Raw genomic sequence first — 15,641 nt, forward strand, 5'->3', positions numbered from 1 at the left:
GTTCATATTGTCCTTAAATCAATAAGTTGATGGGTGTCCTGTTGGTTGCCTTTTTAAATAGTAGTTAAAATATAAAGAGGTTAAAATTCTTGAAGTTTCCACTACCTTAATCTTCATCTTTTTACAATTTTTCTGCTACTCTGTAGTAAAGCACCAAATTTCTTTATTACTTAAAGGGGAATAAGGCAAAATGTGACTCATCATTTATAAGTCTTTCAAAAACTGGCGAAAGAAAAGTTATTGTTAAAAGTAACTATCACTGCTGCCTAAAAGTGTGTACCTATGCTTTTAGTAAAGGATCCTTTGCATTCATTTTGAAAACACACATCTGTGGGCTCCTTAAGGGACCTTGTTATGTTAATAAAAGCAAACATTCTGTAAACAGGAGTAACTAATACTTATGTGGAACTTACAAAATGCCAGGCACTATTCCATGCACATATGCACAGACATAACCATTTAATCTTCACTGTAAGCCTATGCAGTATGTTTATTATTCCCCCTTTACAAATGAGTGAACTAAGACCTGGAAAGGTTAAAGATATTCATTCAAAGTCACACAAGGATTCAAACACAGGCAGTCTTGCCCCTGGGTTCATATTCTTAACCTCGGTGTCATACTGTTAGGTAGGTATTTCAAAGGCCTGAATGAATGAAAGACTGAATGACACATGATTTTTAACATTTTGCTAATAAGTAAGCAATACATATTAGTCATGGGTGGGCTGTGTAACAAAATTCTAGGAACACTTAAAAAAATGCAATGAAGAGAAGTCAAACTGCCATTAAAAAAAAAAAAAAAAACCTGTTTGCTGATGATGACCAGATTTGTCTCCAAAAGGCAAGTTCAGATAGAGCATCTTAAAATGAAATGCTTTATTTGCCTGCAGTATTGCTGGAAATATGAGGACTTTTAGCATGTATTGCTTCTATACTATAGAATTTAAATGAAATCACATTAAGTAACAGCCTATCTACTCAATTCAGACAACACTCATTAAGGCACTGCTACATGCCAGATGGTGAAGATATAAACATGGCTAAAGGACAGTCCCTGATATCAGGGAGCTCCCAATCTAGCAGCAAGAATAGAGACATTTTTAAAAATATATAAAATATTAACTCATGAAATGATAAGTGATTTGGCAATATAAAGTGTTATAAGAGTATGAATGGACTAAAAGGCTAACTGCAAGATATATAAGGTACACCTACTCTTCATATAATAAAAGAAAGTATTTCTATACCTCTGAAACAAATTTCACCATCTAACTCTGGTAGACCCAAAACACTCACGAAAGTGACCTTTAATTTAATTTAACTTGGTTCTTCTATGTAGAAGCTCCTGAAGTACCAGTTCTCATCTGTCTTTGAAATCATCTAGATGAGTTACTCAATATGGGGAAAGTACACCTGAATTCTATATGCCTCATATACTTCAGACTCTGTACTTCAGTGAAGATAGTGGATTTTTTCCAGTGCTCAGTTTTCCATATGGAACTGCTGATCTTGTAGCATCATGACTATAGCTTGATTTGTCTGTAAAGGGAGGATAAGTGAAGTGAACACTGAGAGCAAACTGAGCCTTCAAGATTCAGTCTCCCAACCTAATGTAAAGTGCTTCAGAAAAGTGGTTCGTTGACCTTGTGAAATACAGATAATAATTTCGAAGAACAGAGAGGTTCAAGTGTGTTTTTATTTCTGAGAATAATTACAATATAGGACAGAACTTCTGATAAATTCTTTGTCTAATGGTATGACTCAAAGTAAGTAATTTTTATTTTTTACCTATTTTGGAAACTATTTTAGACTCAGTCATAGCCGTATTGAATTGTTTCCTAAGGCATGTTGTTATTACAGTGTCAGCATGCTCTCATTTGGGCTCTATCACGGGGCAGGGAGATTTCTATAAAGTTTGAAATCTCAACAAAACCTTCTCTAACAATTTAGCAATCTACTAATTGGATACTATCTAAAGTTCACTATTTTATACAGTGTAAAGTTTTAGAATAAAACAAAATAAATTATAAAGTCAGAATAATAGCAAACTTTTATTTAGTATTAACTAAGAGCTGAGCACCATTTTTTTAAAAATTCAGTTTTGTTGAGATATATTCACATACTGTACAGTCATCCAAAGTGTACAGTTGTTCACAGTACCATCTTATAGTTGCACATTCATCACTGCAATTAATTTTTGAACATTTCCACTGCTCCAAAAAAAGATAAGAATAAAATAAAAGTAAAAAAGAACACCCAAAACATCCCATCCCCCAAACCCCACTGTATTCACTTAATTTTTGTCCCCATTTTTCTACTCATCTGTCCATACACTGGATAAAGTGAGTGTGAGCCACAAGGTTTTCACAATCACACAGTTACACCATAAAAGCCATATAGTTATACAATCATCTTCAAGAATCAAGGCTACTGGGTTGCAGTTTGACAGTTTCAGGTATTTCCTTCTAGCTATTCCAATACACTAAAAACTAAAAAGGGTTATCTATATAATGCATAAGAATAACCTCCAGAATGAATTCTTGACTCCATTTGAAATATCTCAGCCACTGAAACTTCATTTTGTTTCATTTCTCTTCCCCCTTTTGGCCAAAAAGTCTTTCTCAATCCTTATATGCCAGGGACATGCTCATCTCCGGGAGTTATGTCCCATGTTGCAGGGAGATTTACACCCCTGGGGGTCATGTCCCACATAGGGAGAGCACCGTTCTTAATGTTTATTATTTTATCTTTAGAAAAATAACCCCATTTTATAATTGAGGAAACTGAAGCTTAGAAAGCCTAAGTAATTTGTGTGAGATAACACACACAAGGGATTCAAGGATTCAAATCCAGGCAATCTGATTCCTGAACCTAAGCTCTTAACCACTATGGAATCAAGTGTAAATAAACTGATTGATCCTTGTCTTAGTCTAGTAACAGGATTTAGGACCTGAGCAGAACATTTTTTTGGGGGCACCTAATTGGTCACTTTACTCATTGATCAGAGGTTTATTGAGTGACTACCCTAAGGCAGGCAGTGCTCCAGACACTGGGGCATGTCAGTGAACAAGACAGGCCTCTGCTCTAACTGCAGAGACTCTGTAAAAGGGGAGAAAGAGTAAACCAGTAAACTCATAGATAATTCCAGATACTGGCAACTGCTAGGAAGGATATAAAGGTGGCTTATGGGATCAGGAGACCGGGAAGTTCTCTCTAAAGAGGTGACATTTGGTCTAAGCCTGGAACCATGGGAAGAAGCCAGTTATGGAGCTCTGGGAAAAGAGTACTCCAAGTAGAAGGAACAGAACAAATGCAAAGCCCTGGGTAGAAAAGACCAGAAGTGTTCAGGGAGTCCAGGGCATAAAAAGGAAAAGTCAGCTTAGAGTGTTGGACTGGGGCTGGGTCATGTGGGATGTAAGGCCTATGGGTCGTGGTTAGTAGTTCGACCTTATTCTCAATGAAATGAGAAGTAAGGGAGGGCTTACACTGAAAAGTCACATTATCGGAGTTAAAGTTTTAAACTGCTGTTTTGGTTATAACCTGGGAAACCAGTTGGAAGCCTATGGCAATAGTACCAAGGAGAAATTATGGTGGCTCTAGATGTAAAAGGAGAGGGAGAGTCAGAATTGAGTCATAGTTCAGAGGTAGCCTCCAAAGCCCGGCAGTGGATGAGATGTGGGTGGGGGGTGAGTGGGCAAACAGAATCAGATGTGACTCCAGGGATTTCAGCTTTACCATTTGCATGGACAGTGTTGCTGTCTCTGAAATGGAGAAGACTAGGAGGAACAGGTTTAGAGGACAGACGTCACTAAGTGCTCTGTTTTGAACATGCTAAGTTTGAAATCCTTGTTTGGATAGCCAAGTGGATGTGTCAGGTTGGTAGTTGGACATATGATTATATCTAGAGTACAGGGTGGACAAAACAGAATTGGGAGCATCAGGATATGGGTGATAATTATAGCAGTGGGACTGGACAGATCAACTAGGGAGCAGTGGAGATGAAGAGAAAGGGGCCTACATCCTAGCCTGGGGTAATCCCACATTTTGAAGTACTGAGAAGAGGAAATGCTAGCAAAGAAGGGAAAGGAGGAGGAGCCCCTGAGGTAGGAGAGACACCAGGAGAGAGTGGTGTGATGGGAGGCTAGAGAAGGTGTTTCGGTGAGGAGGGAGTGCCAGCCATGTCCAAGGCTTTGGAGAGGTCCAGTGTGATGAGAACAAGGACAGAACCTCTGGAGTTAGCAACTTCGGAGGTCGTCAGTGATTGTAACAAGAAGGGTTGGGGGAACCTGGAAAGGACCAAAGATCAAATGGAGTTGAGAAAAAAAAATGTGAAATAATGAAAGAGAAACACATAATAGACACTTTTTGGGGAAGTTTTGCTTAACCACCAGCAGCGCTATGGGTAGATCTCTGGAGAGGAGTGTGGGGTCAACGAAGGGGTTTTTGCAGTTTGTTCTTGTTTGTTTCCAGGCAGGAGTTACTAGAGTACGTTCATACACTGATGAAAATAATCTGAGAGAGAAAAATAGATCCCTCAGGAAGGAAGGAGAATAACTTGTAGATCAAAGTCTTTGGAAAGGGAAGAGGAAATGGAATCTGGAACGCACATGTGTTAGACGGTAAAGGGATATTCTCCGGACTACACAATAATAATAGGAAAGGTAAACGTAAACATTTGAAAGAAGTACAGAAATCTCAAGTTTCTGCCACTGCCTCCCCTCCTGAGTGTAAAATGAATTACACAGATATTACAGCTTTAGTAGTTCCAAGGAGGGCAGGATGGTGGTCCTGGAATGTGAGGTGAAGGACGGTGGATTGAACCAGACTTTGTGCACCAGAAGGCGCTGGGTCAGGTGGAGAGAACAGGAGCACTTGTGGTGGTCAGGGCTGCATAAAAACAGTAGGGGAAAGGGGGAGGGTACGTGTCGACAGATGCCGTGTGACATTTATTTTCTAAGCTCTCGATGCGATGAATAATCAGATAAAATGCATGCCCCTTTTAACAGCATTTTAGAGCATGCCCTGATGTTATGAATATAATTGCTCCCCTTGATCCGGAAATGGTAAAACCCTGGATACAGGAACACTACAAGGCCTCTCTAAGCATTAAGTTTCTTCCCTTGGATTTTGAAAACTTGCTAAGCACAGCTTTGGCCGATTTTCACGTTTTTTATTTTTTAAATAACTTTTTTATAATCTTTTATGACTAGCCTAATTCCTAGCTCTGTGACCTTGAGCAGTTATTCAATGACTCTGTACCTCAGTTTCTTCATCTCTACATAGAGAAAAATGGGTGCTGGGAGGATTGAATTAGTTAATCCCTTAGAGCCATGCCTGGTACTTGCTGTGGGCTATCATTACTGTTACAAAAATCATAGTGTTTTATTACAAAATTGCAATATTACAAAAATAATTTTCCTTTTAGAAAACCTAAAGCATAGAGGTAAAAAGAAGATATATAAATCATCTGTAATCCCACTGCCCCGTGGCAATTACTATCAATATTTTGATTTTTCCCATCTTTTTTCCTATATGTGTGCATATTTTCTTCTTTGTACTGCTTTATGCACCCCTTTTAAAAAAAAAAATTATAACCTATTCTGTCACAAACATCTCCCCATATCATTAAACATTCTCTAAAGCTCATTTTAATTCCTTTGTAGTCATTCATCATTTTTAAAATGTTAAATCATTAACATTGCCTCAATTACTCTGATTTAAGACTGCAAGTGATTCTTGCTGTGCTTTTAATTATAACAACTGAGAAAGAGGTGAGGGAAAGCAATGAGTAATGGGCTGGGGAACAGTGTGCTTGCTTAAACTTGGAAAGGCAAAACATGTTCAAGAAGATAAACTCCATGACTAGATTCAGTAAGGTCATTCAGAGATTTTATACATATATATTTAAATGGTTGATAACTGCCATCGTGAACTCATCCTATTTCCTGAAGTTAAAGCTGAATGATTTATAGCTAGTTTGCTTCCATTCAGAAATATAGCTTTTTTAAAAAAAATTAAGAAAAGTATCATATTGACAAAATGAAATGTAATTAGAACATAGTGTTTTCATGAGTTTGGAGAAATAAGCATTTTGATATACTGCTAATTGTCATACCTTCCTGGGGGGGGGGATGTAAAAAATTAAAATTAAAATTATCTCCAATAACTGTAGAATGATAAAATTATGGTAAACCCACACAAAGTAATTTGAAGCAGCCATTAGACAGTTATAAAGTACATGTGTATTTATCAACGTGTAAAAGCATTTCACAATGTATCGAATGAAAAGAAAGGAATAATCGAACAGTCCACATAACATCATCTTACTTTCTTAAACATGCTTATTACTTACATGTGTATGGAGAGGTTAACTTTAGAAGGATATGCTCCAAAGTATTTGGGGGGTGGTATCCCAAATGATTTTTTTCCTTCAGTGTTTGCTTTCGTGTATTTTCTATTTTTTTTTTCTAGAAGAAAGTATTAAAGTTTTAAAAATGGACAGGTCTCTGGAAAATACAATTTAATCCCCATAGGAAATTTTCCAGGCAACATGAGCTCAATTTTTTTTTTTATGTATAAAATCTATAAAGAAACAAGCAACCATTAATGAGAGGCAGCAAAAACTACAAAGAATAGAAACAGACCTGCAAAGATTGCAGGCATTTGTATTATCAGCTACTGGATACAAAATAAGTTTGTGTTCAATATGGTTAAAGAGGCTGTTAAAAGTATGATGAAGGACCAAAAACCTATTTAAATGGGTAGATAAATTTGGAGATAAAGCCAATAGAACATTTAGAAATGAAAAGCATGATAACTAAAATTAGAAAGTAAATGAAGGGTGTAAATTAGCAAAATAAACATACCTGAAGAGAGTATTGGTGAACTGGAAGAGAGATCTGAGAAAATAACCAATAAGCAAAACAGAGGAATAAAGAGAGAGGGTATGTGAAGGAGAGGTTAAGAAATATGAATGACAGAATGGAAAGTTTGACCATCACCCAGAGAAAAAGGAGAGAGAGAGAGACAATAGGTGAAGAAATACCAGCTGAGAAGTTTTCAGAAGTGAGAAAAGTCATAAATTCTAAGATTCAGAAAGCCCAACAGATAGTAAGCAACATAACTGAAAAGAAATCCATACACAGACATAAAAATAAAGATCTTAAAAGAAGCCAAAGAATATTATTTTTACATAGAAAGACAATTGACTTCTGAACATCAATAGTGGAAGCAGAAGACAACAGAAGATTATATTCAATGTCCTGGGAGAAATTAAATGTTATCCTAGAATTGCACAAGGCATAGCTCAGATATATGGAGGGTTCAGTTCTACACCACCACAATAAAGCAAATATCATAATAAAGCAAAAAAAAAAAAAAAAAAAAAAATGGACAGGAAACACCTTTTAAAGTCAAGACAGTAGGCTCATTTTTGTGACACTTCCACTGGCACTCTAACACCAGAGTGAAGCAAAGATCCTTGGCATTGAATTCCTTCATTCCATGTGTGAGGCAAATGAGAAATAGTTAATATTTAGGCAGGTAAATATTAGATGAACAAATAGTAATTGCAAAGACTGGAATGTGTGTCTTTTCAGATTGGAGCCTACATCAAAAGATGAAAATGATGGCTTGGTAAATAAGAGAAAAATGTTAACTTGACACAGGAGTGTTTTTTCCTGAACGGCAGGTGCAAAGCAGATGACTAAATGGAGAAAGCAGAGTGGGAAAAGGAGGGAGGAGCTGTCCTGAGGGGAGGGGAGGGAGCTTGCTGGTGTGGATAGGGAGATTCTATCTGCCACTATCTGCAAGTGCAGCTCTGATACCTGAGACACAAGGTAACCTTGAGATTTCACATTGTTGGACAGGTGTGTGAAAACCAGCAAATTTATTATTGTTCAGGAGACACAAACCTTTTTGCCCTTTACCTTTCTCTGAAAATCAGCAAGAAGCAAAAAGGGCTTTTTAAATAGATTTAATCAAAAGGGATTTCTTTAGTGCTTTAAATGTTTGGAATTAGCTAATAGATGTTTTGCTCTCCAATTTCTAGCCACTCTGAGAGTGTCTGTGATAACCTCCATGGGATGTTTCCACCCAAACCTGCCCCTAGTCACTTTTATGATTTGGGGAAAAATAAGTCTCTCAGGTTACCTTTGGCTTTCTGATAATGGAGTCTACTGGGTTTTCCTCCATGTTTCCCCTGATGCTCTACTCCAACAACCTCCTCATCATGCTTAAATGTTCTCCTTGTCTATAACCTGACTCTGATTGTTCATTTTTGTTTGTTTTTTATCCCCCCCCCCTCAGTTAATCCTGCATGGTTTATTTTCTTAAATCACCCTACTTTCAATGCCAATAACATCCAAACACTTTAGTCCTGCTATTTTAGATCCTGCCCAGAGTTTCTAGATTTGTCTCCTGCTACTTCTGCATCAGCATGCTCTTCTGCAATGGCACAGTCTGTTCCCTGTCCCCATACAAGCTTTGCAGTTGTCTAGTCCCAGTCATTCACTCCAGCAGGGGTAAGAGGCCTGCAGCAAGGCATGGAGTTCACCACGCCGAGGAAAGAGGAACACACAGTGCATGGAGATCATATGGTATGGGGAAAGGTCATGGACCACAAGTTCAGAAAACATGAGTACAAATCCTGTCCCCACTGCTTTCTGGTTATGTGACCTTATGCAAATTACTTAACCTCTTGGTTCCTCAGTTTTCTTATCTGTAAAGTGAATATAATCCGTTTCTTAGTGGAGCTCATTATTATAATAATTACATGAAATAAATAATGTACAGACTGCTAGGAACATAGTAAGTACTCAAAAATGGTAGTTTCCTTGCTAAACCCACCTCGATTCTCAAGTAACTAATAATTTTCAGTAACATGAGATAATAAATTACATGTATGGTGTAACTATAAGAATGCTGGGAACTCAGAGAAGAGCGAGCACAGAGAAATGGCTGCCATGCTCATAAAAGCAGAATATAAAGAAAAGACTGCACAGGAGTTTCTTAGGGGAGTGAATTATATAACAAAGGCACTTACATGGAAAAAGACCAAGAAGAGAAAGCCCTCACCTCCTTTCGATCTTTAAAGTCACCATCCTGTGGAACATTCCCTGCCATCTTACTTAAAATTGCAACTCCACCTCATTCCCATCATTCCATTTGCCTCTTCCCTCCTTTGTGTTTTTTCCCCATAGCATTCAATGTCGTAAGAATGAAGACTACAAAAGAGCAAGTACTTTTGTTTGTTTATGTGTGTCATGTTCTTTGCTGTATCCTCATTGCCTAGTAGAGTGTCCAGCCTATAACAGGAACTCAAGAAATATTTACCCAAGGATGAATGAATGAATGAATTTTCAAATATACATAGTTTGTTATATATATTACATACATGTTACATGTTACATATATTGTCTTAGTTTATTCATTGCTAAAGCAAATACCACCTGTGCAAGTTTAGATATATTATGTCCCCCTGAAAAGCCAGATTCTTTAATGCAATCTTGTGGGACAGACTGCTGTTGATTAGGGTGAAACCTCTGATTGAATTATTTCCATGGAGGTATGGTCCTGCCCATTCAGGGTGGGTCTTGATTAGTTCACTGGAGTACTTAAGAGAGAAGTTAAGAGCAGACACAGACTCAGATGCTTGCTGATGCTTAGAGATGCACAGGGATGTGGACAGAAGGATATTTGGAGATGTCAAGCTAAGAGATAAAGCCCAGAGTTTGTCCCAGAGAAGCTAAGAGAGGACTCCCAGATGCTTAGAGAGAAACATCCTGGGAGAAAGAAGCAAGGATGCAGAAAGCTGAGAAAGAATAGCTAAGACAGATGCCCAGAGACATTTTGGAGAAAGCCATTTTGAAACACAACCTGGGAGCAAAGGACCAGCAGATGCCTTCAGCCGTTCTTCAGTGAAGGAATCCCCTTGTTGATGCCTTAGTTTGGACACTTCTATGGCTTCAGAACTGTGAATCTGTAACCTAATAAATCCCCTTTATAAAAGCCAATCCATTAGTGGTATTTTTCATAATGGCAGCATTAGCAAACATGAACACCATGCAATTGTTTGGCTTAAACAATGGGAATTTATTGGCTCTTGGTGCTGAGGCTCAGAGAAGTCCCAAATCAGGGCATCATCATGGTGACACTTTCTCTCAGAGGACGCTTGTGTTCTGGGACTACCTGCCAGCAATCCTTGCTCCTTGGCAATGCAAATGGCTGCCTTTCTTGGCTTTTCCTCTCTCTTCTGCATTCCGTTGGCTTTCAGCTTCTGGCTGCTCCCTCTGGCCTTCTCTCTGTGTGTGTGGTCTTCCCTCTAAGGCCTGTTAATAGGATTTAAACCCATCCTAACTCAGCTTGGCACATCTTAACCAAAGCAAACTCATCAAAGGGTCCGTTTTACAAGAGTTCACACCCACAGAAATGGAAAAAGTCTAAGAATGTGTTTTACTAGGATACATGGCTCCAAACCATCACAGATTGTCCTCTGGATCCCAAAAGGACATGTTCTTTCCACAAGCAAAATGCATTCATTCTATCACAATATCCTAGAAGCCTAAAGTCATTTCAATAACAATGTTAAACACAAAGTCTCATCAAAATTGGTTATGGGTGTGGCCTGTCCTGGAGCACAGTTTCCTCTGTCTGTGGACCTGTGAAACCTCCAAAACAAATGTTCTGTTTCCAATATACAGTGGAGGGACAGACATAGGGTAGAGATTCCCATTCCAAAGGGAGAGATTGGAAGGAAAACAGGGGTCTTGGGTCCCAAACAATTCCGAAACCCAGCAGGGCAAACTCCATTAGATTTCAAGGTCCGAGGGTCATGTATGGATGGAAGTTTAGTCCTTCAGGCTTGACAGAGCTGCAGCCCTGCCCCTCGGGAGGCCTCTTATGGGTGCCAGGCTCTCCCCACACATGGGGCTGAAGGCCCCACCCTCTCCAAGCTTCAGGATGGCACCAACTTCCCTGAACAACAGGGCACAGGGACCACCCCTCACACAAACTATGTTAATGTTACAACATGAGTGCAGTTTACATTTTGACTAATAATTAACTGAGGAACAGTAATGATGCAGATAAATTTGGAAGGCATGATCCAAAATTCATATTGAAGAATAAAGCCACTGTCATACTGTAAGTTATCCAAGAGTCAGAAAACATCTTATTAATGACTAAAGAAGACATTAATAAAACACACAAATTAACCTCTTGGAAAAGGATAAAATTTAACTGCACTTATGTTTTTCACTCATACACACCTTTATTTTATAAATAGTTTATAAGCCACTTAAAACTGTGGTTATCATGGCCAAAATGATATAAAATGAAAGTAATGATAAATCTGTATTTAAAACATATTGCTTTGAAGAAAGCTTTTTACAGTAGTTCTTTTCTAAATGATTTTCTAAAAAAAAAAAAGTGGTTCAAGTAAAACTGATCTAGATCTCTATTTTATTGTGTATTTAGTTAAAAAATTAAGACTTATTGTGTTATTTTTTTCAATGGGGAACATTGCTCTCTGAAATTATTATAGAGATCACCGACATCATAACTGTATTATTTTCAATGCTTTTTCAGGTGCCAGTTCAACAGATTCTGACAGTGAAATTTTAGCTTTCAAATCAAAACCTGGAGCTATGCCACAGTAAGTGCCTATGATTCCATCAATTATCTCTGTAATAAAGAATGTCAACAGAATTATAGGGGTATGGAACCATGTGTGTTGTACTTTGAAGGAAAAGGTCAATTGATGTCAATCAAAGATCAAATATTTAAAGTTGGAACACAACTTTCAACATATAAATTTGAACTTTGAAGTTTGCATTCCATCATGAATATGCCAAAATCTAACCATATGCAATGTTAATTTCAAATATAACCAGCTAACTGGTTATAAATGTATGCAAAGAGCAGTCATGTTGAGGGTAAAATCAGTTGAGTCATTAATAAAATGTAATGAGGACCAATTTATTTGTGCAAATTGAAAAATACCAAATTAGGCCAGAAATGAATTTGGAATTGCATTAAGTCTAGTTCTAGTTAGACCTGTGCATGAAAAAATCATAAAATTTAGTTCTTCCTACAAAGATATGTGGATTATTAGTGAAATGTTAATATCCTGTTTTGCAAAAATTAAATAAAATCTACTGGAATGTTGTGGAAAACTCCATTAATATTGAGACTGAGCTAACAAATTCCTTGGATCTGCTAGCACATGTATAGCAATCATATTAATTCAGCATTAAGGAAGCACAGAATATGGATGCTAAAGGGACCTTATAAGATAATATAGTCTACCACCCCTGTTTGCAGATAAGGAGCTCAAGTTTAGTGAGTTACATGACTTGCTTGAGATTGCACAGCCAGCCACTTGGAAAGCTGGGGCTAGAAACCAACTTTTCTTAATCCTTTGTATACAACTCATTAACTTTTATGCACTAAGAAAAGAAAAAATAAAATCAAGATACTATCAACATACCAAGTTTAGAAACCAGAACAAAGAAAAGCTGCTAGACTTGAAACAGACCACCAAAAACTTGGAGTCAAATATTGGACCCTACCCCAAAAGATTTCAAATACTAGCTTATTGATAAAGATTGGAATTTTTCCAAGTATTTTCTTAGGATTTTCAAGTTTAATAATACTTGAGGATTAGTGGCAATGTCTGTGTTACGTATAGCTACTTTCCTTCTACCATATATTTGTTCCATTAAATGTTTCTAAGGTACAGTCCCTGCATAAACTGACCACAGATATCCTAACAGTAGGTTTTGAGTTTTCCATTTCTGAAGCACATGCAGGTGAAGTGGATTGAGCATACAAAAAAAAAAAAAAAAAAACAAAACAAAAAAAAACCTGAGTTATTCTGTGGGAATGTTTTCAAAAGATAATTTCTGCTAAAAATAAAAAATTCTGACACAACGCTTGCCTCCCTATTTTCCAGAGCTCAAAAGAAAGCAACTTCCGTTTCCTTCACAATAGGGTCATCATCTCCCAAAACAGGAGTGACCACAGCTGTGACTCAGCCCTTATCTGTCCCCGTTCAACAGGTAACTATCTTGGGCCAGAGCCCACAAGGCGCCAACCCACTAGCAAATTTCTTAGTTTAAAGAATATAGCCTTACTTCCAACTAGTACACTCCTTTGAAACATTTTCCAAGTGGAAACAGAACTGGGAGAAAAGAAAATGGTAGGTAAACTTCTTCCTCCTCATCCATGAGAAATAGTCCTTGAATAACAGCCATACCACCAACTAGTTAGCTGCATTACCATTGGGACCTTCTTTTTCTAACAGCCAAAAATCTACTAAAATAGTATCTGTTTTAGCTGTCTATTTGTTTTTTCCTCCACATATGTACCCCTGCCATTTAGCTAAATTCATTAGCTCGTTTTAAATAAATTAAATAAAAATAAGCCAATGTACCAAGAAAAAGTTTTCCCATTTTCTCCCAAGAGCTAAACAGATAATAAATAAGAAAAAACATTTCAAATTCCTTGACTTCATCATGCGTATTTATCCTGCTTTTATTTCATTATAAATCTGCTTTATCCAGGAAAGAACAATAAAACAAACCAACTCCCAGAAAGTAATTATAGTGAGTTTATTTTCCAAATACAAACAATATAAAGTTAAAAAAAAAGTAAAAAAATATTAACATCTAAATATCCCTAAATCAAATATATGTTATTTGCCTTTGTGCTTCAGCACTCACAGAAGGCTTTTTCCCTACACTCTAGAGTTGTGAAGCCATCCTAACTATTGAGTATGCCCTGTGGTCGTAATCAGGCCCTGTATCAGCCTCTACTATCTGTTTGACACTCATAGAAGTTTAAGTAATTGTATTTTGTGGTATATGCTTGTTGATATGTGGAATTTGCAAACAGTAGAGAAAAGGCATTTGGGTTCAGAAACATGAAGAGAGACGACCAACATAAGTTGTTCAGAGAAGGAATATGTCGTAGAAATTCCTTTAAGCCACTAAACCAGAATAGAATTTAGAGAAAAATATTCCTGATTAGTGGATGTTAGTTCTTTTGATGTTTGATATGTAAGTATTGGTACATATTTATATTAAATGCTTAGCACTGTCCTAGGCATTTCTTGGCAGGAAAAACATGGTACCTGTCCCAAATTGCTTATAAACTAGGATGAAAAACAGGAAATACATGCATTTAACACTTACTGAATATGTCAGGATATATTAAGGTGTAGCATAGAAAGTACAGAAGTACAGAAATATACACATAATCTAAATAGGATGTAAACAGTACATTTTTAAATGGTACAGATCTACAGGAACACTGAATCAGAAGGTACTATATCCCAATTTTATACTTGGAAGAACGAAGTTCCCAGAGAAACTCCATTGCTTTCAGATTGTCAGCAACGTGGCATAAAGTTCAGTGCTCTGGAGCTAGACTGCCTGGGTTTGAATCCCAGCTCCCCACTTACTACAGACCTTGAGCTAGTGATGTGATCTCGCCATGCCTAGTTTCTTCATCTGTGAAATGGAGATAGCCCTACCACCTACTTCACGGGCTGCCGTGAGGATTCACTGGGCTAATATTCATATGACAGAACAGTGCCTGACAGAGAATAAACACTAAGTGTTGTTTCTATTCTTTGGACATAAAAAGAGTGAAAAGTGAAACTCAGACCTCTGACTCACAAACCATAAAGAGCCTCACAGAGATGATGGATAAGGTCCGTCACTATCCTAGCATCTCCACAACTCTCCCAATAATCTTAATGACGTCCTGTGATGTACTTCACCCATAAAATCTGATCAGCATGATCTTGGATTAAGAAGCCAACAAACATTTATATAACAGTGAATAAATATAGATTGTTTGAAAATAAATGATTATATACCAAAAAAAAAAAAAGAATACTTTCCATTCACTAGTCTGAAATCCTTAAATTTCACCAAGGATGAGTGTTGTTCAATAAATGTTTCAGCCCCTTGCTTTTTGTACATCAAGAAAAATAATATATTTCTTCCCCCCTTATTTCTTGTAACTCCAATATATAAAGAAAAAGAGAACAAGTGAAAAATTAAAGTAGGGAGATGTCAGATAATATACTTTACTCTCCCTGCCAATAACTTACACTTTTTTATTCAATGAATCCAGACTATATTTGAAAATAAAATTTAATGTCTGTGAGAACTTTTTAAAAGACCCCTGTGGAAGTCCCACACACAGAAATCCATTTGGTAATTACATTTAAAAGCTGATGGATCCCTTAGGATCCGGGGAAATTTTACCTTGAATATCCTTTTGAATAGAGAAGAGTAACAGATGTGAAATGAGCAAGTAGAACAATGTCTTTACTGTAAGAGGAGAGCAGCAAAATGATGGATGGCGATACTTCCATTCATTAGTTTCATTCAAGTGGAGCGATCCCAATAATGAAAGGGGTTTTTTTTTTAGCCCATCTTTTCAGCAGTTTATATATTTAGAATTTGATCCATATGTCTCTGCTTTTTTCAGGTTCACAGCCCAACTTCGTATCTTTGCCGCCCTGATGGAACCACTTCTGCCTGCTTTCCTCCTGTTTTCACAAAGGTCTGACATCTGCAAGTCTCATTGTCTGGATTTGCTTTCGTCCTTAAATTCCATTCACATGTGGC

General features: G+C 37.3%; 1 protein-coding gene across 2 annotated transcripts in view; it reads left to right on the forward strand.

The window, feature by feature from the left end:
• PALLD (palladin, cytoskeletal associated protein) overlaps positions 1–15,641 on the forward strand; it is a 394,561-nt gene that overhangs the window by 142,775 nt on the left and 236,145 nt on the right. For both annotated transcript variants that reach the window (XM_037830974.1, XM_037830975.1), the window contains exons 3-5: positions 11,587–11,653; positions 12,953–13,058; positions 15,502–15,576. In XM_037830974.1, coding sequence (XP_037686902.1) covers positions 11,587–11,653; positions 12,953–13,058; positions 15,502–15,576 — 248 coding nt within the window. The remainder of the gene's footprint in view (positions 1–11,586; positions 11,654–12,952; positions 13,059–15,501; positions 15,577–15,641) is intronic.

This window comes from Choloepus didactylus, chromosome 3 (assembly GCF_015220235.1).
Source record: "Choloepus didactylus isolate mChoDid1 chromosome 3, mChoDid1.pri, whole genome shotgun sequence".
In the NCBI taxonomy this organism is placed as follows: Eukaryota; Metazoa; Chordata; class Mammalia; order Pilosa; family Megalonychidae; genus Choloepus; species Choloepus didactylus.